Source organism: Sceloporus occidentalis, unplaced genomic scaffold (genome assembly GCF_023333645.1).
Source record: "Sceloporus occidentalis isolate IW3139 unplaced genomic scaffold, rSceOcc1.0.p SCAF_42, whole genome shotgun sequence".
NCBI lineage: Eukaryota > Metazoa > Chordata > Lepidosauria > Squamata > Phrynosomatidae > Sceloporus > Sceloporus occidentalis.
This window is the reverse complement of record NW_028317022.1, coordinates 992,793-1,015,673: the sequence shown is the minus strand read 5'-3', so window position 1 is coordinate 1,015,673 and position 22,881 is coordinate 992,793. Positions and strand designations below refer to the sequence as shown.

Sequence of the window (22,881 nt, the reverse complement as noted above, 5' to 3'; positions counted from 1 at the left end):
AAGGAATATGAATCACAATGGTGTTACAAGAGTAAAAATGTCATCGTTGACAAAGAAAAGAGCAGTGAATGGTGCATGATGAGGCATATACAGTGTTATAAATCGATTCTCTTTCTGCTAGGAGTGTTCTATGCATACTGTCATATGACTATGGTATAAATACACCATCCTATAAACCACTAATCAAACTTGGTTTTATGAAACACAGATTTAAAATGAGTTACTTACATACTTGGAAGTAAGGCTTGCTGCGCTTATGTTAAAAAAAGTTGCATTTGATTCAGCGGCAACTGCCTTTGCCTAAAAAGAAGAGAATGAGGGGGGGGGGAATCAACTTAAATATCTGAAATTTTCGGACTAGAGGAACTGTCGCTGGACTGTTTTGTAAAGGGTTCTCCTACCAGCATAGTCTTGCCATTTCCAGGCGGGCCAAACAGCAATAACCCTCGGGCAGGAGCTCTTAGTCCAGTGAAAAGCTGTAATCAGAAATGTGTATAAATATGAATTGAAGCTCAGATGGCTTGAAAATTAAAGGCGAATATTATATAAATGTATAATCTTAATCTAGACATGTTAGCTTGTCCTTACAATCAGGAGTTTTTTTACACATTGATGGCACAACTCATGCAGTTATCCTAAAAAGAAAACATTTACCTCTGGCCTTATGGAAGGGAGAATTACGATTTCCTGCAAGGCTTGCTTTGCTAGTTCTTGGCCTGCGATGTCAGTAAATTTAACACATGGTCCACTGTGTTCAGAGGGAATGGGAAGAAGAAAAAAAAAAAAAGTTTAAATAGGACTTTAATGAATGTTTTAAAGTTTATCCAGGACACAGAGCATGCAGTATTTTTAGCAATTATTAACACATAGCTACACATGATAAAAACATCTGCACAAAGTGGTTGCTGGGTTGGCAAAGTTTAACTTGCAGGCACATTTTTAAAAGTGTATATTCACATCAAGGCTACATAACACACCTCAAATGAAAAGAAAAAATACCTTTAAAAAAAGTCTTGAAATAGATCAAACTCTCAAATCTGCACCAAGTTACTCTTCCACTAATTTTATTTTTAAATGTGTTTGCAATGTTTTACTTAAAATAACAAATTAGTGTTTTGGTTACTAAAAATCAACTTGAGATGTTACACATACGTAAAATGATGTGGCAATTATAGAGATATATATATATATATATATATATATATATATATATATATATATATATATATATATACATATATATACACACACACACATATATATATACACACACACACACATATATATATACACACACACAGCATGCATAGCATTGAACCTGAGACTAAAGAATACCTGTCAACAATTTCATTAAGAATCACATTTGCCAGGTTGCTATCGACGTTTCTTAAGTTCTTAATGTCCTTTTTCTTCACACCTGTAGAAGGCGTTGTTGGTTTGGTGCCAGGTCTAGTGCTGTTTTTTCCTCCAACAACCTTTAAATAGGCAAATACAATGAAAAAAACATTGAAATAGTCTTGGCACTGGAAACATCTGGAGTGTAGCTGTGAAGAACCATGTCTGATCTTCACTGTTATTATTATTATATTTATTTGTACCCTGTTTGAATGTGGCTGCAGCTCCGGCCTTCAAAGAGACGATCCTATTATCTGGCTGGGGCTCTTAATCAGCCAGCACAGCCCTGTCTGCCCAGACGGCACCCGCACTACAGGGGGGATAACACAGGTGGGGGAACCCATTGTATCCCTGAATCCCCTCACCTGATACATCCCCTGTATACTGATGGGATTTGTGAGGGGATGTGGCTGATGGGATTTGTCATGGGATGTGGCTGATAGGATTTGTGAGGGGATGTGGCTGATGGGATTGGGGGTTGGGTCCGGTGCACAGTGAATGTAGATTGTATATAAGTTCTGTGTGTTTGTAATAAAGAGTACTGTTTTTAACCTCAAAGCATGAAGTCCTGTCTCATGATTGAGGGAAGTGCTGGTCTGTGACTGCTTTTTTTCGGACAGCCGCAGCGCGTCCGCTTACTGGGAGAGGGAAGGAGCTGACGGGTGGATGTGTTCAGTCTGGGGCACAGGACGATCCGTCACAGTAGCCCTATAGCCTTCATACCCTCTAAATAATGTTTTTTTTAATACCGTATTTGCTCTATTATAAGACAAGGTTTTTTCCAGAGCAAATGACCTCAAATAGGTCTGACTATGAGACTAAGATCCTGATCCCCCGCAGCGATGCAGGGGACCTGGATCCTTCTGTTATGCCCCCCCCCCCCCCCCCCCGAACTTACCGGTGCTTCAGCGGAAGTTGTCTACGCGAATCGCGTAGAGCTCTACATGCTGCCCAAACTAAACAGCGGGGACTAGGGGTATAAGGCAATTCTGGAGGCAGAGTGGCACATATGGGGTCAAAAGGCATATCATGGGGCACAGTGGCATATAGAGGGTCAAAAGGCATATCATGGGGCACAGTGGCATATAGGGGGTATAAGGCATTTCTGGGGCAGAGTGGCAAGCCTGGGGGCAGATGTGCATAACTGGGGGGGCAGGTTGTAAAAAAAGGAAATAAAAACAAAATATTTCTCAATCATAGCTTTTATTAACAAACAATTCTTCACATAGTTTAACTGGTAAAACTTTTTTCCTATAGGGTCATCTTATATTCGGGGTTTTTCTTTTTTTCCCTAAATTAATATTCTGATTTTGGGGGGTCATTTTATAATCTAGCAAATACGGTAATCTAAAAAAACCTTTTTAAAAAAATTGGTGTGCAAATTATATCATGTCGATAAATGGGCAAGGGTTACTCTGCACAAAGGAATGAATATTAAACTATTTAGTAAATACTTTAATATGAAATTTAAATGTGAGATGAGGCTGTTTGGGACAGTACAACGTCCTTTAAACACATTACCAAGTTATGAGTGGCCCCTATCAAGAACGTGAAGTTCTCCCAAAATGGTGTGTGCGTTTAATACATTTACAACACTGCATGGTGGAAATTTGGGAGTCTATAAATTCACCTCTTGCATACCCTGTTTGCATGAAGTCCAGCTTGTCTGTTTGTAGAGGGTACACCCATACCAGGTATCCGGTTGTGATTTGAAATACCAGGTGATGCACTTTTAGGGAAGGACTTTGCACGTGAAATTGAGGTACTAGTAAGAGTTGGTGGATCTCTCTTTTTTGGAACAGCACCTTTTTCTAAAAGAGACAAAATACAGAAATGTGTACCGAAGAACAAAAAAAATCCTCAGCAAAGAGTCAACCGATCCATGAAAAATGGCAAACTACAGATAAAGAGCAACTCTGGTACAAACTAGTATATGTGAAACAATTGCCCCAAGCCTGCTCACTGTGTAAATGTCTTCATTTAAAGGAACAGGTATCCCCAGGAAACTGCATGCTTAACAGATCCCTACCTTGTACCGATTTAGAAAACACTTGACTTTACCAGAAACAAATTTTCTCTCATTTTCAAACAGTTTGCCTCAAGAACAGTAATCTCCTTTCCAGGAGGCTCCTTCTAGACCATGGTTAAGGAAGTAGCAATACCTTGTCTTTACGGATAGGTCTTAGACATGTATATATACACACATCAGCACATGTGCATTTTATTTTGCTTGACTTTAGTCAGCCATACTATGTTTGCATATACATGGGACACTAGGGCAGGTTACATGGCAAATTTCAAATGCTCTTCCTCAGGAAGGTCGTCCTGGAATGAAGCCAGCAGTAATCACCATGTGCGGGGGGGCACATGAGGCAGAGTAACTGGCCACTATGCCAGATCAAGGGAGGGGGGAAATATCCATGCCACAAATTTTTTACATGGCGGTTTCACTTTATAATACAAAAAAACACTATAGCGTAACCCCTAGCATTAAAGGCATACAAATTCAGATTCCTGGGTTGGTGGTAGAATAATGCCCAATGTGTACACAAAATAGAGCAAGAATTCAGCACATACCATTTAATTCCATCATCTAAGCCATAAATCTTTGGGATTCCATCATACTATATGCCATATCCTGCTTAGCCTGCCACTACGTCAAAGTACCCCAAGGTTGCCAAGTCCAAGCAGCATAATCAGATGGAATGCCCAATATGTATGCCTTAGGTGTTTTTTCAATGGTATTCACTAATTTCTTGCTCTCTCTCTCTCTTTATATCTAAATATATACATCTCTTTCAAATGTTATACATGAGCCACAAATTGGTTACAATGTAATACTGCGTTTATCTTAAAAATATTGTACACCGAGACACGATGGATTCACGGAAGGTTATTTTACGCTTAATCACAGAATTCAAGGGATATGAACGTCTAAAACTGAAAACAACTTTTTACTTCACAGCTGGGCAGCAACTTTAAAAACATCTATTAGCCACAGAGATAAAAAAGTAGCAAACCATACACATGAATGCATGGTAAGTTACCTTGGATGTTTTGACCAGGATAAACTACCCTACAATCATTTGGGGCATTCCATTTTTTTGGTTATTAAAATGTAAAGTTACCAATGCCTGGTAAATGTACTTGTGGTCTGTATGTCCCCCTTTCCTCACCCTTCAGAACACATGTCCTTGCACTTAATAAACTTTTCAGCAGTAACCTCCAGCACAATTGGTGGTCTCACATAGTACTTTAACCCCTTCCGTACCGGTGACGTACCTGGTACTTCCTGGTTGGGCGTTACCCACAGACCGGGACGTACCAGGTACGTCTTCGATGATGCGCTACGGATGCTGGGATCGCGAGGGGCGGCTGCTACTGACCGCTGGGTGTCCCTAAAAAGCAATGTTTCATCAAATGCTGTCATAGGTTTCTTGCACACAAACCTTTTGAAATCCGAAATGCAAAGCCACATCAGACTTGCACCTAGTGTGCATATTTAAGGGGTGGGGGCATGCTAGAAACTAGGATAATTATTTGCTAGGATAATTATATAGTCGAGTCCAAATATAATGTAGGTTTGTTTAAGGGTGTGGACTATCAGTGAGGCACTTAGGCAGTGGCATACTATTGCCAAATATATATATATATTTTATTTTTTTTTATTCCCTTTTGTAACAGCAGATGCCAGTACAAGGGACAGTGGTTCTTCTTTCCATCCCTACTCCAACTCTCTGTCCTGCCTAACCAATCAGCCAATCCATAGAGATTTACAAATAAAACGAGTTACAAAACAAAACAAAATATATGCATTGTCTGGGGATTTCATTTGGAAGTGGAGAAAAAAAAAACTAGGTGACTGCAAGCATTTAATTCCACTGGAATTCTAAATTACAAGTTTACTAATACATAAAATAGTAGCATTGAAAATAGTGCCAATTCCACAGATTGTACATAAAAAGTGGCTTTGTAAGAATCAATCTTTTGTGCAATACTCCTGAACCACAGATGTCTATCCTTATTTCACAATCCATGAATTTCCATAGTCTCTCAAGATCTGAGAGCTCCATGGACGTTTATAGGTACATATAGGAAACAAGAGATATGCTACACATAACTCAAACATAATCTGGCCCCACATACGAAGGTGATGTACAGAAGCTCCATTATAACAATGGCCAGGAATAACATCCGTTCTTACACCGATGGTTCTCAAGTCACAAGCACCTACCACGACAAGGTACAGATACAGCTGTGAGCTGGGCAGACTGGTAACAACCGTCACGCGCTGCTGCATGGTGAGTGAGCCGCATTACTGCCGGACAACAGCATGTGAAGTCCATGCGCAACATCGGGGCAGAGTTACTGAGCAGCAATAAGTGCTGAGCACACCAAAGCAAGCGGTGACTAGAAAGTATCGTGTATGATCTCAACTTCCCTAAAATAAGTCTACATCCTGTTCTGATTTCTGTCAAGAGAGGTGGCCAACATGCACCTCACTGTATGACAGACGCAGAACCAACAGATCCAAGCACAATGCATCATACATTTTACCGCTTACACAAGAAAACAAATTACCCAGCATGACTATCCCTACTTGACTATATCCAATGCCATCATAAACCCACCTGGCTTGAGTTGTCCATTGCGGCAAGGTAGGTTTGCACGGTCACTATAGACCTCCATTTGTGCGTTCTGAGCTTGCACATCAGCTTGCAGCTTCGCTAAGTAAACAGAGGAGAGGGTACAGGCAAACATTTGAAAACGAAGGGAGAAAAAAAATCAAAAAAAATAACAAAAACAAATGATGAATGTAATATTTCTCCATTGTCATGCTTGTGGTTGTAAGCACAAGTCTGACGGTATCATACCGTTATACATAGAATTCAATATCTACATAACATTTTGGATTGTTTCACACAAGCTTTTAAGTAATCAGGTTGTAATTTTAACACGTAAAGAGTTGGTCATAAGATCATACGGAGGTAGTTCCTTAGTTATGGAGGAACCATCTCCCACAGTGATGAAAGTCTTTTCCTGAAGTTGTAGATAAATACCTGGTAGGTTACCAGGTAACTATCCTTGATCTAAAGACGTCTGGAAGAGTTGGTTAACCCCTTAAGGACCAGGCTGTGTTTTACCTTTTGTACCATTGGGACCAAGGCTGTTTTAACACTTTTGCGGTGTTCGTGTTTAGATGTAAATTTCTCTTTACTCATTTAGTGAACCCACAAATTATATGTTGTTTTTTTCAGGACAAGAAGGGCTTTCTTCATATACCATTGTTTTAATCATATTATCTGATTTCCCATAAAAAATAATAAAATATGATGAAAAATGTAAAAAAACCCCACATTTTCTGACTTTCACCCCAAAAATCTTTTACTAATCCAAAAAAGCTAATGAAAAAACCTACTAAATATATTCTACTATTTGTCCTGAGTTTAGAAATACCCAATGTTTTTATTGCTTTTTTCTGCACGTTATGGAGCATTAAGTACAAGTAGCGTTTTGCTATTTCAAAACCATTTTTTCCAAATCTGGTAATTCTTCCCCCCCCATGTGCCATTTCGGGTATCTTTGAAGCCAGCCAATGCAATTTACCAAATCATATATTTTTGAAAACTAGACACCCCAAGGTATTTCAAATGCTAGAATTTTAACTCTTTCCATGCACTAATTCTACCACCAGTCTTTGTCAAACTTTGTGGCAGTAATTTATTTTGTGTTTTGTTATCGCTAAAATTGCTCTTCAGGTATGGATTTACAGCTCCTGGTATACATCACTTTCAAACAACACCCCAATATGTGTTCAGCAACATCTCCCGAGTACAGTAATACCCCCATGCATGGGTTTGTCGGGTTGGTTGGGAGGTAAAACGCCACATTTAGGAAGTGCACATTTTTTTACATCTGGTCATTCTGCCCCCATGTCCTAATAGGACCATCTTTGAAGCCGGCTAATTCAATTTACCCCATCAAACCATATATTTTTGAAAACTAGACACCCCAAGGTATTTCAAATGCTAGTATTTTAACCCTTTCCATGCATGAGATTCTACCACCAGCCTTTGCCACACTTCGTGTTAGTATTTTTTTGGTATTTTTTTTTTTACACAAATTGTACTTTGGGTATACATTTATAGCTCCAGGTATACGTCACTATCAAACAACACCCTAATATGTGTTCAACAACATCTCTCGAGTACAGTGATACCACCCATGCATGGGTTTGACTGCTGTTTGGGGTTAAAAGGCCACATTTGGGAAGTGCGCTTTTTTTCCCCCCTATTTTGGTCAGTCTGTGCCTATGCCCTATCTTTGAGCCTGGCCACTACAATTTACCTCATAAAACCATATACCGTATTTTTCGCTCTATAAGACGCACCTGCTGATAAGACGCACCTAGATTTTAGAGGAGAAAAAAAAGGAAAAAATATTTTGAGCTAAAAAATGGGCTATAAAAAAAGGACATCATCCTCCCGTCATGCCTGCACAGAAAAAAGCTGGTCAGACATGATGGGAAGTGTAGTTGGACTACAAGCGCCGTACTGCGCATGCGCCGGCGCCATACGTGACACGGCGCTTGCGTCAAATCCCCCCGTCCTCTCCATCCAGTCCGCCCTTAGCCGTCGCAACGGACCAGAGAAGAGGAGAGGCGGCGACAGACTCCAGATGAAGACCTCCCCTGGACGGCGAAGCGAGACAGAGACTGTCCGGGACACTTTTGGTGAGTACCGTATTGGCTCGGATATAGGCCGCCCCCGTATATAGGCCGCACCCTAAAAGTTTGGTGCTTTTTTAAAGAAAGTTTTTTTCTTTAAAAAAGCACCAAAAAAACATACTGCCACTCTGCCCCCCCCCGCCCCCCGAGATATGCTACCACTGTCCTCCCTCCCCGAGATACGCTGCCACTGTCCTCCCTCCCCGAGATACGCTGCCACTGTCCTCCCTCCCCGAGATATGCTACCACTGTCCTCCCTCCCCGAGATACGCTGCCACTGTCCCCCTCTGCCCCCCCCTCCCCAACTTACCGGAGCAGACTCCCGGGTGTCTTGCGGGGCCGGCGGGGGACATCTACGCAATACAACTTCCGGTGCGGCACATCCGGCACCGGAAGTTGTATTGCGTAGACGTCCCCCGCCGACCCCGCAAGACACCCGGGAGTCTGCTCCGGTAAGTCCGCGGGGGGTGCAGAGGTAAAACGCATCCGCACGATGCGCTTAGACAACCTCCCGTGCCGGCACCCCCCCCCCATGGGAAGTGCTGGCAGGGGAGGCTGTCTGAGCGTATCGGGGAGTAGGATGCAGGTCCCCTGCACCGCTGCGGGGGATCTGTATCCTAACCCCGCTGCCTGCCCGGCGCCCGGGACTACATGTCCCGGGCGTCGGGCGCTAGACCCCGAATATAGGCCGCACCCCCACTTTAAAGTCTTAAAGTGGGGGAAAAAAGTGCGGCCTATATTCGAGCCAATACGGTATATCGTTGCCCCCCCCCCCCTCCCTGCCTGCATCTTCGCTCCATAAGACGCGGCTGATTTTTCATCCTACTTTGGGAGGAAAAAAACTGCGTCTTATGGAGCGAAAAATACGGTATTTTTGAAAACTAGACACCCCAAGGTACTTAAAATGGTAGCATTTAACCCTTTCCATGCATCAGATTCTACCACCAGCCTTTGCCACACTTTGTGGTAGTATTTTTTTTTTGTATTTTTTTTCACACAAATTGTACTTTGGGTATAAATGTATAGCTCCAGGTATACGTCACTATCAAACACCCTAATATGTGTTCAGGAACATCTCCCGAGTTCAGTCATACCCCACATGTATGGGTTTGTCGGGTGTTTGGGGTTAAAATGCCACATTTTGGAAGTGCGCTTTTTTTTCCCCCATTTCGGTCAGTCTGTGCCTATGCCCTATCTTTGAGCCCGGCCACTCCAATTTACCCCATCAAACCATTCATTTTTTAAAATTAGACACCCCTTGGGTATTTGAAATGCTTTTATTTAAATGTTTACACGTCAGGATTTTTGGGAAGCTACAGCGCTAATTTTAGCACTTGCTCATAATAATAAACTTTGTTTTATTTTATTTATTTTACTCTTTTTGGACTTTTTTTTTTTTACATTTTGCTGGAACTGGATAGTTCCTCTAAAGCATAATAATTTTTAAATGTTACCATGTTTTTTTTAAGCTTTTTCTTTTTTTCCTTTTTTTAAATATTTTTTTTTTTTTTTTTTATATTTTACTAATCACATAGTGATTAGAAAGCTGGGCTCCATTGACTTGTATGGTTGAATGCAGTACCTGTATTCAACCTGCAAGTGGAGCCAGAGTTCTCTAGAGGGTCTGGAGACTTTTTCAACTTTATTATTTTTTTCCCCGGGTCGCCGCCATCTTGCGGATGGCGAAGACTGCGTGCAGCTGCGGCTGTGAGCGCTCTCCGGTCACAGCCCGCCCTGGGGTAAGTATTAAGGATGAGTCCTATGCTTTTTATATTGGCATACAATTGTTTTTACAGTTGCACCTGTAGTTGCTTGTAAATTGCTCTAAAGGATAAACAAGGGCCTTGGATTTTTCCATGGTATCAAGGGCAGACAGACCCCGGCTCTACAGGCACTCTTAATTAAGACAATTGATACTTTTGACCCACTGGTATTCTGATATAGTGAATTAAAGCTAAGAGTTCTGTCTGCAATGATTGCAATCTATTGTTTTAAAATTGCCTCCGATGTGAACAGAGTACCGTAGATGTCTTTCGGCAAGTCAATTAAGGCATATACGGTTAGACGAAATGCGTGGAGCTGTGAAAACCTGCACTTGTCTTTAGCCTAGGTGCAGGTTAGCTTTCAACCTCAACTGTAAGTTAGTATTCCTGTGTGCAACTGTGGAAATATCATGAATAAATGTTAGCACATGCAGAGACAGCAGGCACACACATATGGAAAAATGAAAACACATTATTTTAACATAGGGATGCACCGAAATGAAAATTCTGTCCCGAAACAGAAAATTCATGATTTTCTTAGCCAAAACAGAAAATGACCACCCCACCTTTAAAAAAAAATAAAACACACCAAAATTGGACAAAAACAATTCAAACAACAATATATATATATTATATATATATATATATATATATATATATATATATATATATATAATATATTTTTTTTTTATGAATTGTTAACAGCAATCACACTCAGATCATACCCAGATTCCAGCATGTACTGGCTGACTTAGCATGATAGGAGTGTCATTAATATTAATATTGTTATTGTCCAATTTTGCTGTCTTACTTTTAATAAAAGTGTGGTTAACACACCAACATTGGACAAAAAAACAAACAAATAAACAACAGTATAATATATGGATGTATCTAACAGCAATTACACTCCTATCATGCCCAGGCACCCAGTACATGCTAGAACCTGAGCATGATAGGAGTGTGATTACAGGCTTCCTATGCCATGCTATCCCTACCACCACTTACACATCTATGCTATCACACACACTCATTAATTTACTCATTCACAAACGTTCATATACTCATTCATGAAGTACAGATCTCTCGCTCGCTGACTTCTGCAGGTGCCCTTCTGCTTCTGTCTGTGCAAACAACTTCTCCTGTTCCGCCCCCAGGGGAAGAAGGAACAGAGCAAAGTCATGTGACATGGTTCCTGCTTCTCATGGCCAGTACAAGAGACGCACACTATGCGAGCAACGCACAAGTAAGCAGTCTGGCCCCTGTGGACGATTATTTTTGGCCATTTTTTTTTTTATTTCGGCATTTTGCCGATAATGCCCTTTCTCAGCCAATATATTTCGGCCACCGATATATCGGTGCATCCCTAGTAAAATTGGTATGATATAAGATTGAAAAAGCTGTGTGTGGGTAAAGCATACCTGTAGTAAGCTGTTGATGCGGCAAAAAGCAGAGCAGGTTAAAGAATGTACATACCAGAATGAATGCTATAGGCATGAGCAAGCTCTACCCTCTACCCAAAACTATACTATATTATACAAGAGATAGTTATCCACATAAAACCAAATCCTGCTTCCTCTGTGGGGAGAACGAGGGAGGCCGTGCCCCCTGCTGAAGTCTGTGAGCGGCATCGAGAGCTGTAGAGCAGGTAAGGGGGTGGGGTAGGTTGTGTGAATGAGTATGTCGGATTGAGGGAATGAATCTGTGAATGAATGAATTTGTGTGTGTGATAGCATGGATGTGTAAGTGCTGGAACCTAGGCATGATGGGACTGTGATTGCCGTTAGCAATCACACTCCTATCATGCCAAGTCAGCCAGTACATGCTGAAACCTGGCTAGCTGCCCCCCTTGTGTATTGATGCTGCCAGCAGTATGGGGTCTGCACCAGCACGTATTGGCTGACTTGGGATGATAGGAGTGTGATTGCTAACATCTAACAGCAATCTGCTAACAGCAATCACAGTCCCATCATGCCTAGGTTCCAGCATTTACTGGTTGCCTGGGTATAAAAAGAGTGTGTTTGCTGTTAGCAATCACACTCCTATCATGCCAAGTCATATTGTTGATTTTTTTTGTCCAATTGTGGTGCGTTACTTTTAATAAAAAAGTGTGGTTACACACTAAAATTGGACAGAAAATACAATGCCCAGCCAACCAGTACATGCTGGAATCTGGGTATGCCGGAGATTGCTGTTAACAATCATAATATATAATTTTTTTGTACAATTTTGGTGCATAACTTACTTTTATTAAAAGTGTGTGGGGGGGGGGTCACTTTCAGTTTCGGCTAAGTGAACCCTGAATTTTCGGTTTTGGTCCAGAATTTTCATTTTAGTGCATCCCTAAAATAAATAGAACTATTTTATTTTTACTTATCCAGAATCCTGAATTTGTAGGCCCAGAAATCCCAGAAATCAGTGAGAGGAAAAGTAAAGGTTTTGTGTCATTTAATTTATTTTAATCTGCATATTTTATTAAAGGCCATAAAATGAGTGCGGCCCTCGCACGTACACAATTAGGGCTGCAACTAACGATTATTTTAATAATCGATTAGTTGGCCGATTATTTTTTCGATTAATCGATTAATCGGATAAAAAAAAACAATATGCAAATTTTTAGTTTATTTAAAATAATTTAATGAACTGGATGTTAAAAAACAACTTAAAATTTACATTAACATTCTTATTTTGTTATGATGTAATAAAAAAAAAATATTTTCAAAGTACAAAAACCCAAACACAATATTTATGAAACAAAATAACCCCAAACATTCTGAAAAGAGGTGGACTATTACTGTTCAAGAAACTTTGCCCCAGCACTTTGCACTTTGCACCCAGCACTTTGCACCCAGCCCTGGCACTTTGCACCCAGCACTTTGCCCCACCCCTGGCACTTTGCACCCGGCACTTTGCACCCGGCACTTTGCACCCGGCACTCAGCACTTTACCCCAGCCCTGGCACTTTGCACCCAGCACTTTGCACTCAGCACTTTGCACCCAGCCCTGGCACTTTGCACCCAGCCCTGGCACTTTGCACCCAGCACTTTGCACTGTGCCCCTGCACCCAGTCTCCAACTCTGCCCTGCACCCAGCCCTGCCCCCACATTCTGCCCTGCCCCCACATTCACACCCTGCCCCCACACTCACACCCTGCACCCACTCTGCCCTGCACCCACACTCACACCCTGCCCTGCATCCACACCCCCACTCTGCCCTGCACCCAGTCTCCCACTCTGCCCTGCACCCCCACCCCCACTCTGCCCTGCACCCAGTCTCCTGCCCTGCCCCCACACTCACACCCTGCCCTGCATCCCCACCCCCACTCTGCCCTGCCCCCCCACCCCCACTCTGCCCTGCATCCCCTGAAACCCCACCCCCACCCCCGCGAACCGCTCTGTGCGAACGGAGCCACTCGCACAGAGCGAACCGCTCTGTGCGAACGGAGCCACTCGCACAGAGCGAACGGAGCCACTCGCACAGAGCGAACCGCTCTGTGCGAACGGAGCCACTCGCACAGAGCGATTCGCACATACATGAAGAATACTTACCTCCGGAACGCGTCACATCCGTCACGCAGTGCAGAGCGTGTAGCGGAAGCAGGGAACGCTCGCGGAGGTAAGTAAAAGGAGCCAACAACGAATCGATCACTCGATTAATCGATAACGGAAATCGTCGACAACGATTTCCGTTATCGATTATTATCGATTTTATCGATTCGTTGTTTCAGCCCTATACACAATGCTGATGAAGTGGCCCACTGCAGAAAAAACTTGGACACCCCTGTACTAGACAATTTTGGTTTTGAACCACAACCAGGGAGATCGTGCTGCTACACCAATACACAGACATAATAATGTCCTGCAGAGCCACCCCACCGTTCCATTTTTGCAGGTGAAGATCATGAGTAAATTGGGGAGATTGGAGGAATGATATACCGTATCTATGTATATATAGATATTTCTCTACCTGTGTGTATAGGTGTATTATATATACACACAAATTCTGGAGGGCTACCTAGTAGTTTATTCTGGCCTAGGGTAACACATCCTTGGGGGCAACAGTAACCTGAGGGACAGATCACCGCAAGACGGCAGAGCTGACATAAAAAAGGTGCTGCATGACTTTAAGACAAGGAGCATCAGTACACTACATCATATCCCAGTGCCCTGTGGTGATGATGGCCGCCAAGGAGGTGGACACCGAGACCACAGCCCTGGGTCGGGCATAGGGCATCACCAAAAGGTCGATACACTGCTGAAGCTACCTATAAAATCCTACAGGCAAAAGGAGCACCATTTAATAAGTGACAGGCATTCAGAATACTGCAGCAAACATTTCCAATGGCTTGCAATGGAATGTAATTTACATTTAGAGGCATGCTTTTAAATGGTGTGTTAATATTAAATATCACATGCAAAAGCAAAACTAAGGGGAATCCATCCATTTTACATCAGGAAAAGCATGTTTTCTTTATATATTGCATCGGGAGACAACATTTTAAAGGTGAGCAGAAAACAGAAAATGGTCATTCACAAGATGTCACTACCATTTAACAAGAAAAGGAAAAAATGCACAATGGATTCTCCTTTGCGTTAGGTAAAACTTCTTGTGATTTCCGCAAGCGAGGGACGATTTTAAAATGCTCAGGTTAAGGCCATGCAGCAAAAGAAACACACACCACAATCGCCAACAGATATTTTCCAAGACCAATTTCAAAACGTGTTTCATTATGTCACATGTGGTATTTTATTCAACTCAAACGTTTCACGAAGGGCACATAATTCTTGAGCTAAAAGTGTTAGAATCTCAAGATTACATAGGATACGACCAGTCTTAGAGGACATAAGGTATTGCAAATTATATGTATTGTATTTATCAGTCAGCCCTCAAAATATGTATGAGTCATTGAAAACTTCTCCTAGTACTCTAGCACAGACTCGAGAACTGAAGAAGAGAAAACAAATACCTAGTAGCTGCAGACGGTCTTTTGCCATAAGCAAATTTGTAGTCATTTTTGCTTGTAAACGACGGGCTCTATCATACTGCTCGCCTGAAAGAGAGGAAAGAACATGCCAGGTCCCAATGCAGATAGTCTTCTCTAGTAATGAGCATTTGGCAAGGCAATTTGATAACAAAACCAATATGGTTAATGTAAAGTCATACTGAAGTACATTTTAAAATGTGGACAAAGAAATAATAAAAAAAAATTTTTCTATAAAAAGCCATTCTGAACTTGACGTAAATAGCCATCATTTTTATACAGAACATTTTTTTTCAATAAATTGTGGCATACATTTATACTATGCAAGCAATGCAATTTACTTATTTTTCAGTTTTCAGGACCCAGTTATTCTGGAGGATGAATATAACCAACACCAGGTCAAGGATTAACAGTACCTGTTACCCAGGTTGTACTCTCAAAATGGGTCACATAATAACTGTAACCAAGTGTTAACTAAGTTTCCAGTACAATGAAACAGGCATGTCTGAAGGTCAAACACTAATTTTGATAATCCTTATGCATTTGCTTACCTTGCCCAGTGACTGGCACAGCAATTCCTTTCTCCATCTCTTGAATGCCTTTCTTATACCATTCAACAGCTTTCTCTTTCTCATCTGTTTACATTGAAAAAATAAAAAAGGTCAAAAGATTTCCAGTTTGGCCAGTTTATGAATAATATTAAACAATCATGAACTATCCACTAAAGCATGGCTTGGTACCATTTTCTAAACTGAAATTTTAAGGCTAAATTATACTCTCAAAATAAAAAAAAAAAAAAAAAAAAAAAAAAAGCACAAAGCACACAATAACAAAATAAACCCACCTGGATGTCCCATTGTTCACATGTTCAAACAAATCACCTATTTCCCATAAATGCTCAAGAAGGCCTCCAAACCACAGTCTCATGTTTTGAACATGTTAGACAATGTCAGTACATTTTATTGTGTAAATTGCACTCATCTGATCTCTAAAGACAGATGGATTTTATATCCACCTTATAAAAGGCCAGAGAGTAAAGAGGGTTATGAGATGTATAGATATGTATATACATCTTTATGGGTATTTACATTCAGGATGCAATACTGCCCCTCCATTTTTTCAGGTTTTTTAGTGCAAAAGTCTTCTTCTTCTTTCACAGGTTTACTTTTATACGTGCAGATACTTTTTTTTCACAGTGGGATTCTTTTATTCTTAGAACTCTGAAGGACAACCATGACCCAGCAACCAGCAGAAGTGTTGTGATCATTTTCTCCTAGATTGTAGGCCTATTTACCTTTACGATGGCGCAGCATAAACCAATAAATTAAAAAGGCAAAGCATAATGCAACATCTCACTCAAAAGAGGAATGTTATGTGAAGTTTTCTTCTTTAGACCGAGCAAAAATGGCTTTGGCGCATGTCTTCTTTCAGTGGTATGCCAGCCATTGTACAAAATATGAACTAGGGAAAGATCCAATGATTCGATAAATAATTTCAAACCATAAATAAACAGGACACTTGCCTTTGCTGTGGTGATGAGTCAATGATTTTTTTTTTGTTTATAGCTAAGCCTAAAAGCAGCAGCTGGGACTCTCATAGAAAACTGACTCAAAAACGGCCCAGAAACCATTGGTGAATGTACAGTTATTCAACCTGTAATTCGCAAAGTCAGACTGGCAACAGCTGAAGGCCCACACCTAACCACTAAACAGAACTGAAAGGATTCCTAAAGAAATTGTATAACTCAACCAGGGAGACCCTCCAGGGTAAACTGTAAAGTCAGGGTAAAGGAGGAGGGTTAAGCATGGGGCTAGCAACAATGCTACAGAAACACTAAAACAACTTTTAGCCAAGAAGGATTTACAACTCAAAAACGCATTATGCCAGGTAGTAAGCAACTAAGCGGACGACCCTTCTTTCAACCAGGAGGATCCACATTGACCCATGGACAGTGCGGACTATGTATGCACAAGTTGTAGCACAGAGGAGTAACAACCTGACCCTATTAGGCATTAGAGAGACAAGATAGAGGCAAACTGGACAGAGACGACTGATGACAAGAGAGCTATTGCTGTAGAGTCATGTTGTCCAAGCAGGCACAGAGACCACTGATGGGCTGTGCAACTCCCAGCCTAAGGATCATCACAGCACTCCTTAGAACCAAAAAAGAAAAGGATGGAGGTGAACATTGTTCAGTGCTATGCTCCAAGCAACGACAATGAAGGTGAGAATAAAAAAAAAAAACACTTTTATGACAGACTTTTCCAGACAAAGATCACCATTCTTATAGGAGACTTCAAAGCCAAAACTGAACAGGGAAACACATGCTATAAACAAGTTATGGGGACCCATGCACTGGGAGAGATGGCTGAGAACAAAGAGAGATGTGTTCACTCAACATCATGGTCATTGGAGCCAGCATCTTTCCTCACAAGCAGATCCACACGAGTACCAGACAGCACAACAGAGACCCAGATTGACCATGTATGCATTACAGACTTGGTGGCTGACCATCACCTGATGATGGCAAGACTAAAAATAAAGAAGAACTGGAAAGACAATGTCAGCTTTCTGAAGGACTCCAAGACTAAAGGAGACTTTGGACTGACGCTAAAGAACAGGTTTGCAAGAGGAAGACAAATGCCCTTAACAGCTCGCGGAAAGTGAAAGACTTAGACACAATTGCCAGGAAGCGCTCAGAGTCAAGAAGCACCATGAGCATGCAGAACAGATCATTGTACTATGTCGACTATGAGAAGGGGTTTGAGAGAATCGATCCACAGACCCTCAGGAAGCCCCTTCGACACTATAGCATCCCACGAAGATAATTTTGTATAGCACACAGAATTCTCACCAAAAAAAAAATGGTTAAAATTGGCTACTGTTTGATTATGCCTCTGCTCAAATATACATACAGTAAGCAGCAGTCCTCAGTTGTACGTCTACTGTACATCTAATAAATCAAGGTTATCAAAAAAGCATCATAGAGCTGCACATTAAATTAAGCCAATCCCTGATCCCTGGCCTATTTCCTCGAAAACGCGCAAACACCTCCTGGTCTCTATTCAAAAACGCATACCCAGTTTACAGTTATTGGGGTGGGGGAGTTAATCTTCAAACCTGCAAAGATCTAAGGAGCGGAACTTTAACGATACGACTTTACATGGCATCATCCACAAGATGTACGGACAATACAATTTAATTGCTTTGTTCTGTTTGCAAGAGCTATAATCGGTTTAATTCGTAGGGTCTTTGAATAATACCTTTAAGCGTTTGAGTGCCACAGGCGTTTGAATGGAGGCCACTACCCATTCATCCAATGGATTTTATGCTGCAGCAGTTCAGAATTGTTAGTTTAAAAAGATCACATTCCAAATAGCATATTTTTTCCAAAAATGTTAAACCGAACTCTAGGTATTGATATCATGGTAATAATGAGACCTACATAGGACAGCCAATGCCAACACTGGCTAAAACTTAAAGTCTATTTAAATAATGCTCATTAACAATCAGCTGTTCGTGATTCATTTGCAAAATTGCGGTTGAAAAATTGAATCTTTGGTCAACAACAGGATATGAAGGATATGACCTGCAGAAGGGGTTAACAGAAGCCTGTATATATATGCATGCAATACCGAAAATGTAACCACAAAAAGATCTATTTGGAGAAGCATTGGCACCAGCAGTAACACAGTCTAGGCTCATGGGATGCGAAGATTCATCTTAACCTATAAAATCAGCAGTGCAAGACAAAGCAAGTCAGTAAATTATTAAAGATGAATGAAGAAGGGTGGTGGACGGGATTAAAAAGACACTTTGAACTGGGAGGGGTAATGCATACAAAAAGGCATAGATCAAGGGAATTTAAAACAAAAATGTCTAAGCATCTCAGGATTGAAGCTGCTTTGTTATCAGCAGCCTATTCGAATTATAAACCTAGCTCAAAAAGTAAAGCAAAAGCGTCGATTTTAACCTTGTCCGCTTTACAGTGCACTCCTTTTGTTGTCTCTCATATTAAGGGCTTTGCTGCTGTAACTTGCTATCGCACTAATGCACATTCCTACCAGTCGATCACCACCACAGGCCAAAGCATATCAGATAAACTTTTACCATCTCATTAGGTTCTGTTGTTGTCTTTGTCCTGCTGACATAAGCATCCACACTACTAGTGAGTGGCCATTTCAGAAGACAGTTGAATTTCTAAACATGCGCTTTCTACATTTTCCCTGCTAAAAAAACAAAAAACAAAAAAAAAAAAACATATATATGCCACGAAAAGGAGAGAAATAATAATTAAAAAAGTGCTGCATGGTGTAGGTGCTCAAAAAAAATCCCTAAAACAGTTATCAGCCCTATTCACTGTCAAACATAAATAATAGAACAATGTTTATATTATTGTTTTATTTAGGAGAATAGGCTAATACAATAGTAAATTATTTTAAGATTATACACAACATATACTATTCATTTCTGAACTACTAAAACATTATGCAAAGCTGTACAATGGATTCGAAAATACCGCTGTGCCAGAGCTGCTGGTAGATCTAATCCAAATTTACATCTGAAGAAGCAACTTCTGAGGTTCCGAAAATGTATGCAACTTTTTTTTTTTTTTTTAAGCCGGCTAACTTTCTTGGTGCCATTTTATATTGATGTCATAGATTTTATAAATCTTTCAGTCTCATTAAATTATTATTATGTTGGCGCTCAGATTTGTCTGTCTATAGCCATGAACTAAAGAGACTTAATTGCCTTTTGATCCCAAATGGAGCAACCGGCGGAAAATCTTAACAGTGATAACAATGATCTTATCAGACCCATTGCTAACAGGACCATTAAATAAATGTCTAGTATTTAGATTCCTGTAGCCTATAATGTAATATTTCAGCTACGTATGTGCATATATATTTATATATTGCGCTTTGCAGTAGTACAATAAGTGCAATTCTAAGTAAAGTAGCCTAGAAACATTTTCATTGGGGTACAATAGATATGAATATATTAGCAAAGGCAGGTTCTGCTCCATAGAGCTTACAGTCTAAGCAGCTGTTGGGCGGGCGTACGTACAGATACAAGGAGGAGGTAAGTGATATGTTGAAGGTTTGTTGCTTAACGTAGCTCTATAATTAAAAAGGTGTTTCTTTAGTTTGCCTTTGTTACGGAGAGATAAAGTTCGACCAATGTCTGGTGGTAGAGAGTTCCAGAGATATGGAGCAGCGAGGGAGAAGGCCTTCAGGTGAGATGGTGCAGTAGTTGTGTCGTATGTCTCAATATTTAGAAACAGGATAAAAGAATAGGATGCTAGTCTACTTAGATAAGAAAGGATGGGGGGAAAACACAAGGAACATGAATGGCACAGGGGCAGTAGAAGTTAATGTAATATTAAATTAAATACTCAAGAACAAAAAATTACCAGTGGTTATGTACATGAAAGAGTCAACCAAGCTCGGCTTGATGTCTGCTCTCACAGCGCAATTAATCAAGCGCATGCTGATAGGCAGTCTGGATGCTAGCGTGGCCTGTCGCAGCTAGATTCAACGCCAAGCGACCGCCACACTGGTGGCTTTACCAACACATCCAACGTTACAGTGGAAATTGTTTCCCCCGACAACTCAATCTACAATATTATCATCACTTTCCGACAAAGCGAAATGTGTGGGCCAGAGAAGACACCGCCCGGGCCTCCATCAGACCAGGCCGGTGGGGTGTAATACGGCTGCTCCAGAAGTGGTGACAAGCGATAAATGTTCTCGACATGGATACTCTCTCGCACAGCCTACAGGCCCGTCGATGTGACAAAGAATTGCAGAAGAAACAAAAGTTGAATGCTTTGAGAAAAATAAAATGTTTCAGCACACATTGTCTTTTAAGAAAACCACGGTACAGGACGGGCTAAGTCTCGCTGTGACTATAGACTAGAAAGGCCAAGAACCAGTTTAAAACCTGTTCAAAGCTGTCAGCCTCTCTTTCCTAAGATAGAGAGCTTTCCTTCATGTGATTCATGTGGTTTTATAGGTAGTTAATTTATATAGTGACATCATATTGCTCAGCACTTGACAAACCTGACATAATATGTAGGCTATCACATAACTATTTGTACATACAGAGCCCTGCTCAAGCAAGCTTGGATTTTAGCGAGAGGGTGGTGGATAAATGGAACAGTCTCATACAGACTAATACAGTGAGGGAATTTAAACAGGCATGGAATAGACATGAAACTATCCTCACTATAGGACCTGACCCAAGACTGAAAGGGGTTTAAATCCCTTACATCAGGAAAAATGGGCCAAATGGTTCTTATCTGCCGTCAAATTCAACTAAGGAGATGGAAAACAAACCAGCAGGACATCGCTTCTAGGTGGCAGCGATCAACTACTATCACAACTGAGTCAGGAGTCCTGACAAACTCACAGACATTTTTTTCATTTGGTATCAGACCAAACAAGCTGGGCTATGTGCTGATAGCGAGAACACACGCCAGCAGTCTAGGCATCCTGCGAGTGTGCGGGAGAGGAGCAAGAAGCCATCTGTAGCGATACACCTGCCAAAATGCATCACTGAAGACCATGACACGGTCCTACCGATACTTTAGATCCTCCCTTAGAACATGTCATAAAGGTGGCTGTCTTTCAGAGAAATGTGAAAATTGAGCGAATAAAGAAGCACTTTTTCTTTTTGAGTGAAAAGGGTTGATATATATATATATATATATATAGCACCATCATATTCCACAGTGCAGTACAACGGGATTATTGTTGTAACTCTAATCAGAAATATATTTTTTTGATTAAATCTTCAGAACGTGGCATATTATTAGACTTCTGTTACAAATCTATATACAGTTATTTATTAAACAATAGCTGCATTTCTCACGTCGAGTACACATCAGCCTCCCTGCCTCTTTCACTGCCCAAGCAAGGCTACCGGGCAAAACAATTTTGACAGGGGCTGCGTTAAAGTCCATTAACACTAAAGAGCCTGCGAGCATGACCCATGAAGGATGTCACTTGATTTAACCCTTTGAGTAAGACAGCTGATCACCCACTAAAGGGAGGGCTGACGGAAGTTATTAAGCGTTAATGAAGGGTGATCCCAGCTTGGGCTGCAGAAAGAGCTTTACCAGCTCTGTATAATGAATAGATAAACTAGAAAGATGTGTTCAACGTCTCTTAACTCTTAAGTATGCATTATACAGGACTAGCTCAGTCCTAAGCAAGTTAGTGCTGGCCCTTCATGATGAGCAGTGAAGAGAGTTAAAAAAACTCACCCCTAAGTGAATGGACCCCTTTGTGTAGTGCTGCTATAGGACCCTTAGGGGGTTAAGGGCAGGGTCACGTGTGTGGTTTGGGGTCACTGTGTGTAGCTCCTCACCTTTCTCCTGTTCGTCGATACGGAGAGCCATGGAGATATACTGAAAGGCCTGTTGGTGATAGCCCCGCACAACATCGGTTTCCGACCGTCTGTCCTGAGCCGCAGTTGCCGTCCTGCACGAAGAGTCCGTAAGCGTGCGGGCCAAGGGGTTCTTCTTGTCCGCCATGACCCTGCGGGAAAGTGTCTCGCAGCACCAGACGAAAAGCAGACCGAGGTGGAAGGCCAGGAAGCGAAGCAGGGAAAAGACTGCGAGCAGCGGGTACGAAAACACGTACAGGTTCCGCTTATGCGGAGAAGGCGGGGCAGTCAGGACCGGGTGTTCTGGGGGAGGTGGAGGCGCTGGGGGCCCGGGACCTGTCTCTGCCGCTGGGGCCACCGGTTTCTTTTTTGTTCCTCTTCCGCCCGGAGAATTCATTCACAGTGCCCGCAGCGGCCGCCATAACACCGGGCACAACGACAGCGTAGCCCCGCCCACTTCGTATGACAGCCCCCTCATCCTCCGCCTACCCCGCAAGGCTGACAGGAGGCCGCGCCCGCTAACGCCTTTTGTAAGATTCACCAATAGGATATGACCTTCTCCGAGATCCGGCCTATTGAATGCCTCCGACTCGATGACCTCTCACACAATGTGTTAGAAAAAGGGGCTT

The 22,881-nt window shown here is 41.6% G+C and overlaps 1 protein-coding gene across 1 annotated transcript in view; it reads right to left on the bottom strand.

The window, feature by feature from the left end:
- The window catches only part of LOC149289854 (spastin-like), a 31,015-nt gene extending 8,366 nt beyond the window's left edge, over nucleotides 1-22,649 (bottom strand). The window contains exons 1-9 of the mRNA XM_089490121.1: nucleotides 22,235-22,649; nucleotides 15,415-15,498; nucleotides 14,849-14,932; nucleotides 6,027-6,122; nucleotides 3,037-3,206; nucleotides 1,336-1,475; nucleotides 655-748; nucleotides 402-476; nucleotides 229-300 (exon numbers count right to left, since the gene is read on the bottom strand). Of these exons, the coding sequence (XP_089346247.1) occupies nucleotides 229-300; nucleotides 402-476; nucleotides 655-748; nucleotides 1,336-1,475; nucleotides 3,037-3,206; nucleotides 6,027-6,122; nucleotides 14,849-14,932; nucleotides 15,415-15,498; nucleotides 22,235-22,649 (1,230 nt within the window). The remainder of the gene's footprint in view (nucleotides 1-228; nucleotides 301-401; nucleotides 477-654; nucleotides 749-1,335; nucleotides 1,476-3,036; nucleotides 3,207-6,026; nucleotides 6,123-14,848; nucleotides 14,933-15,414; nucleotides 15,499-22,234) is intronic.
- Between the last annotated feature and the right edge of the window lie 232 nt (nucleotides 22,650-22,881).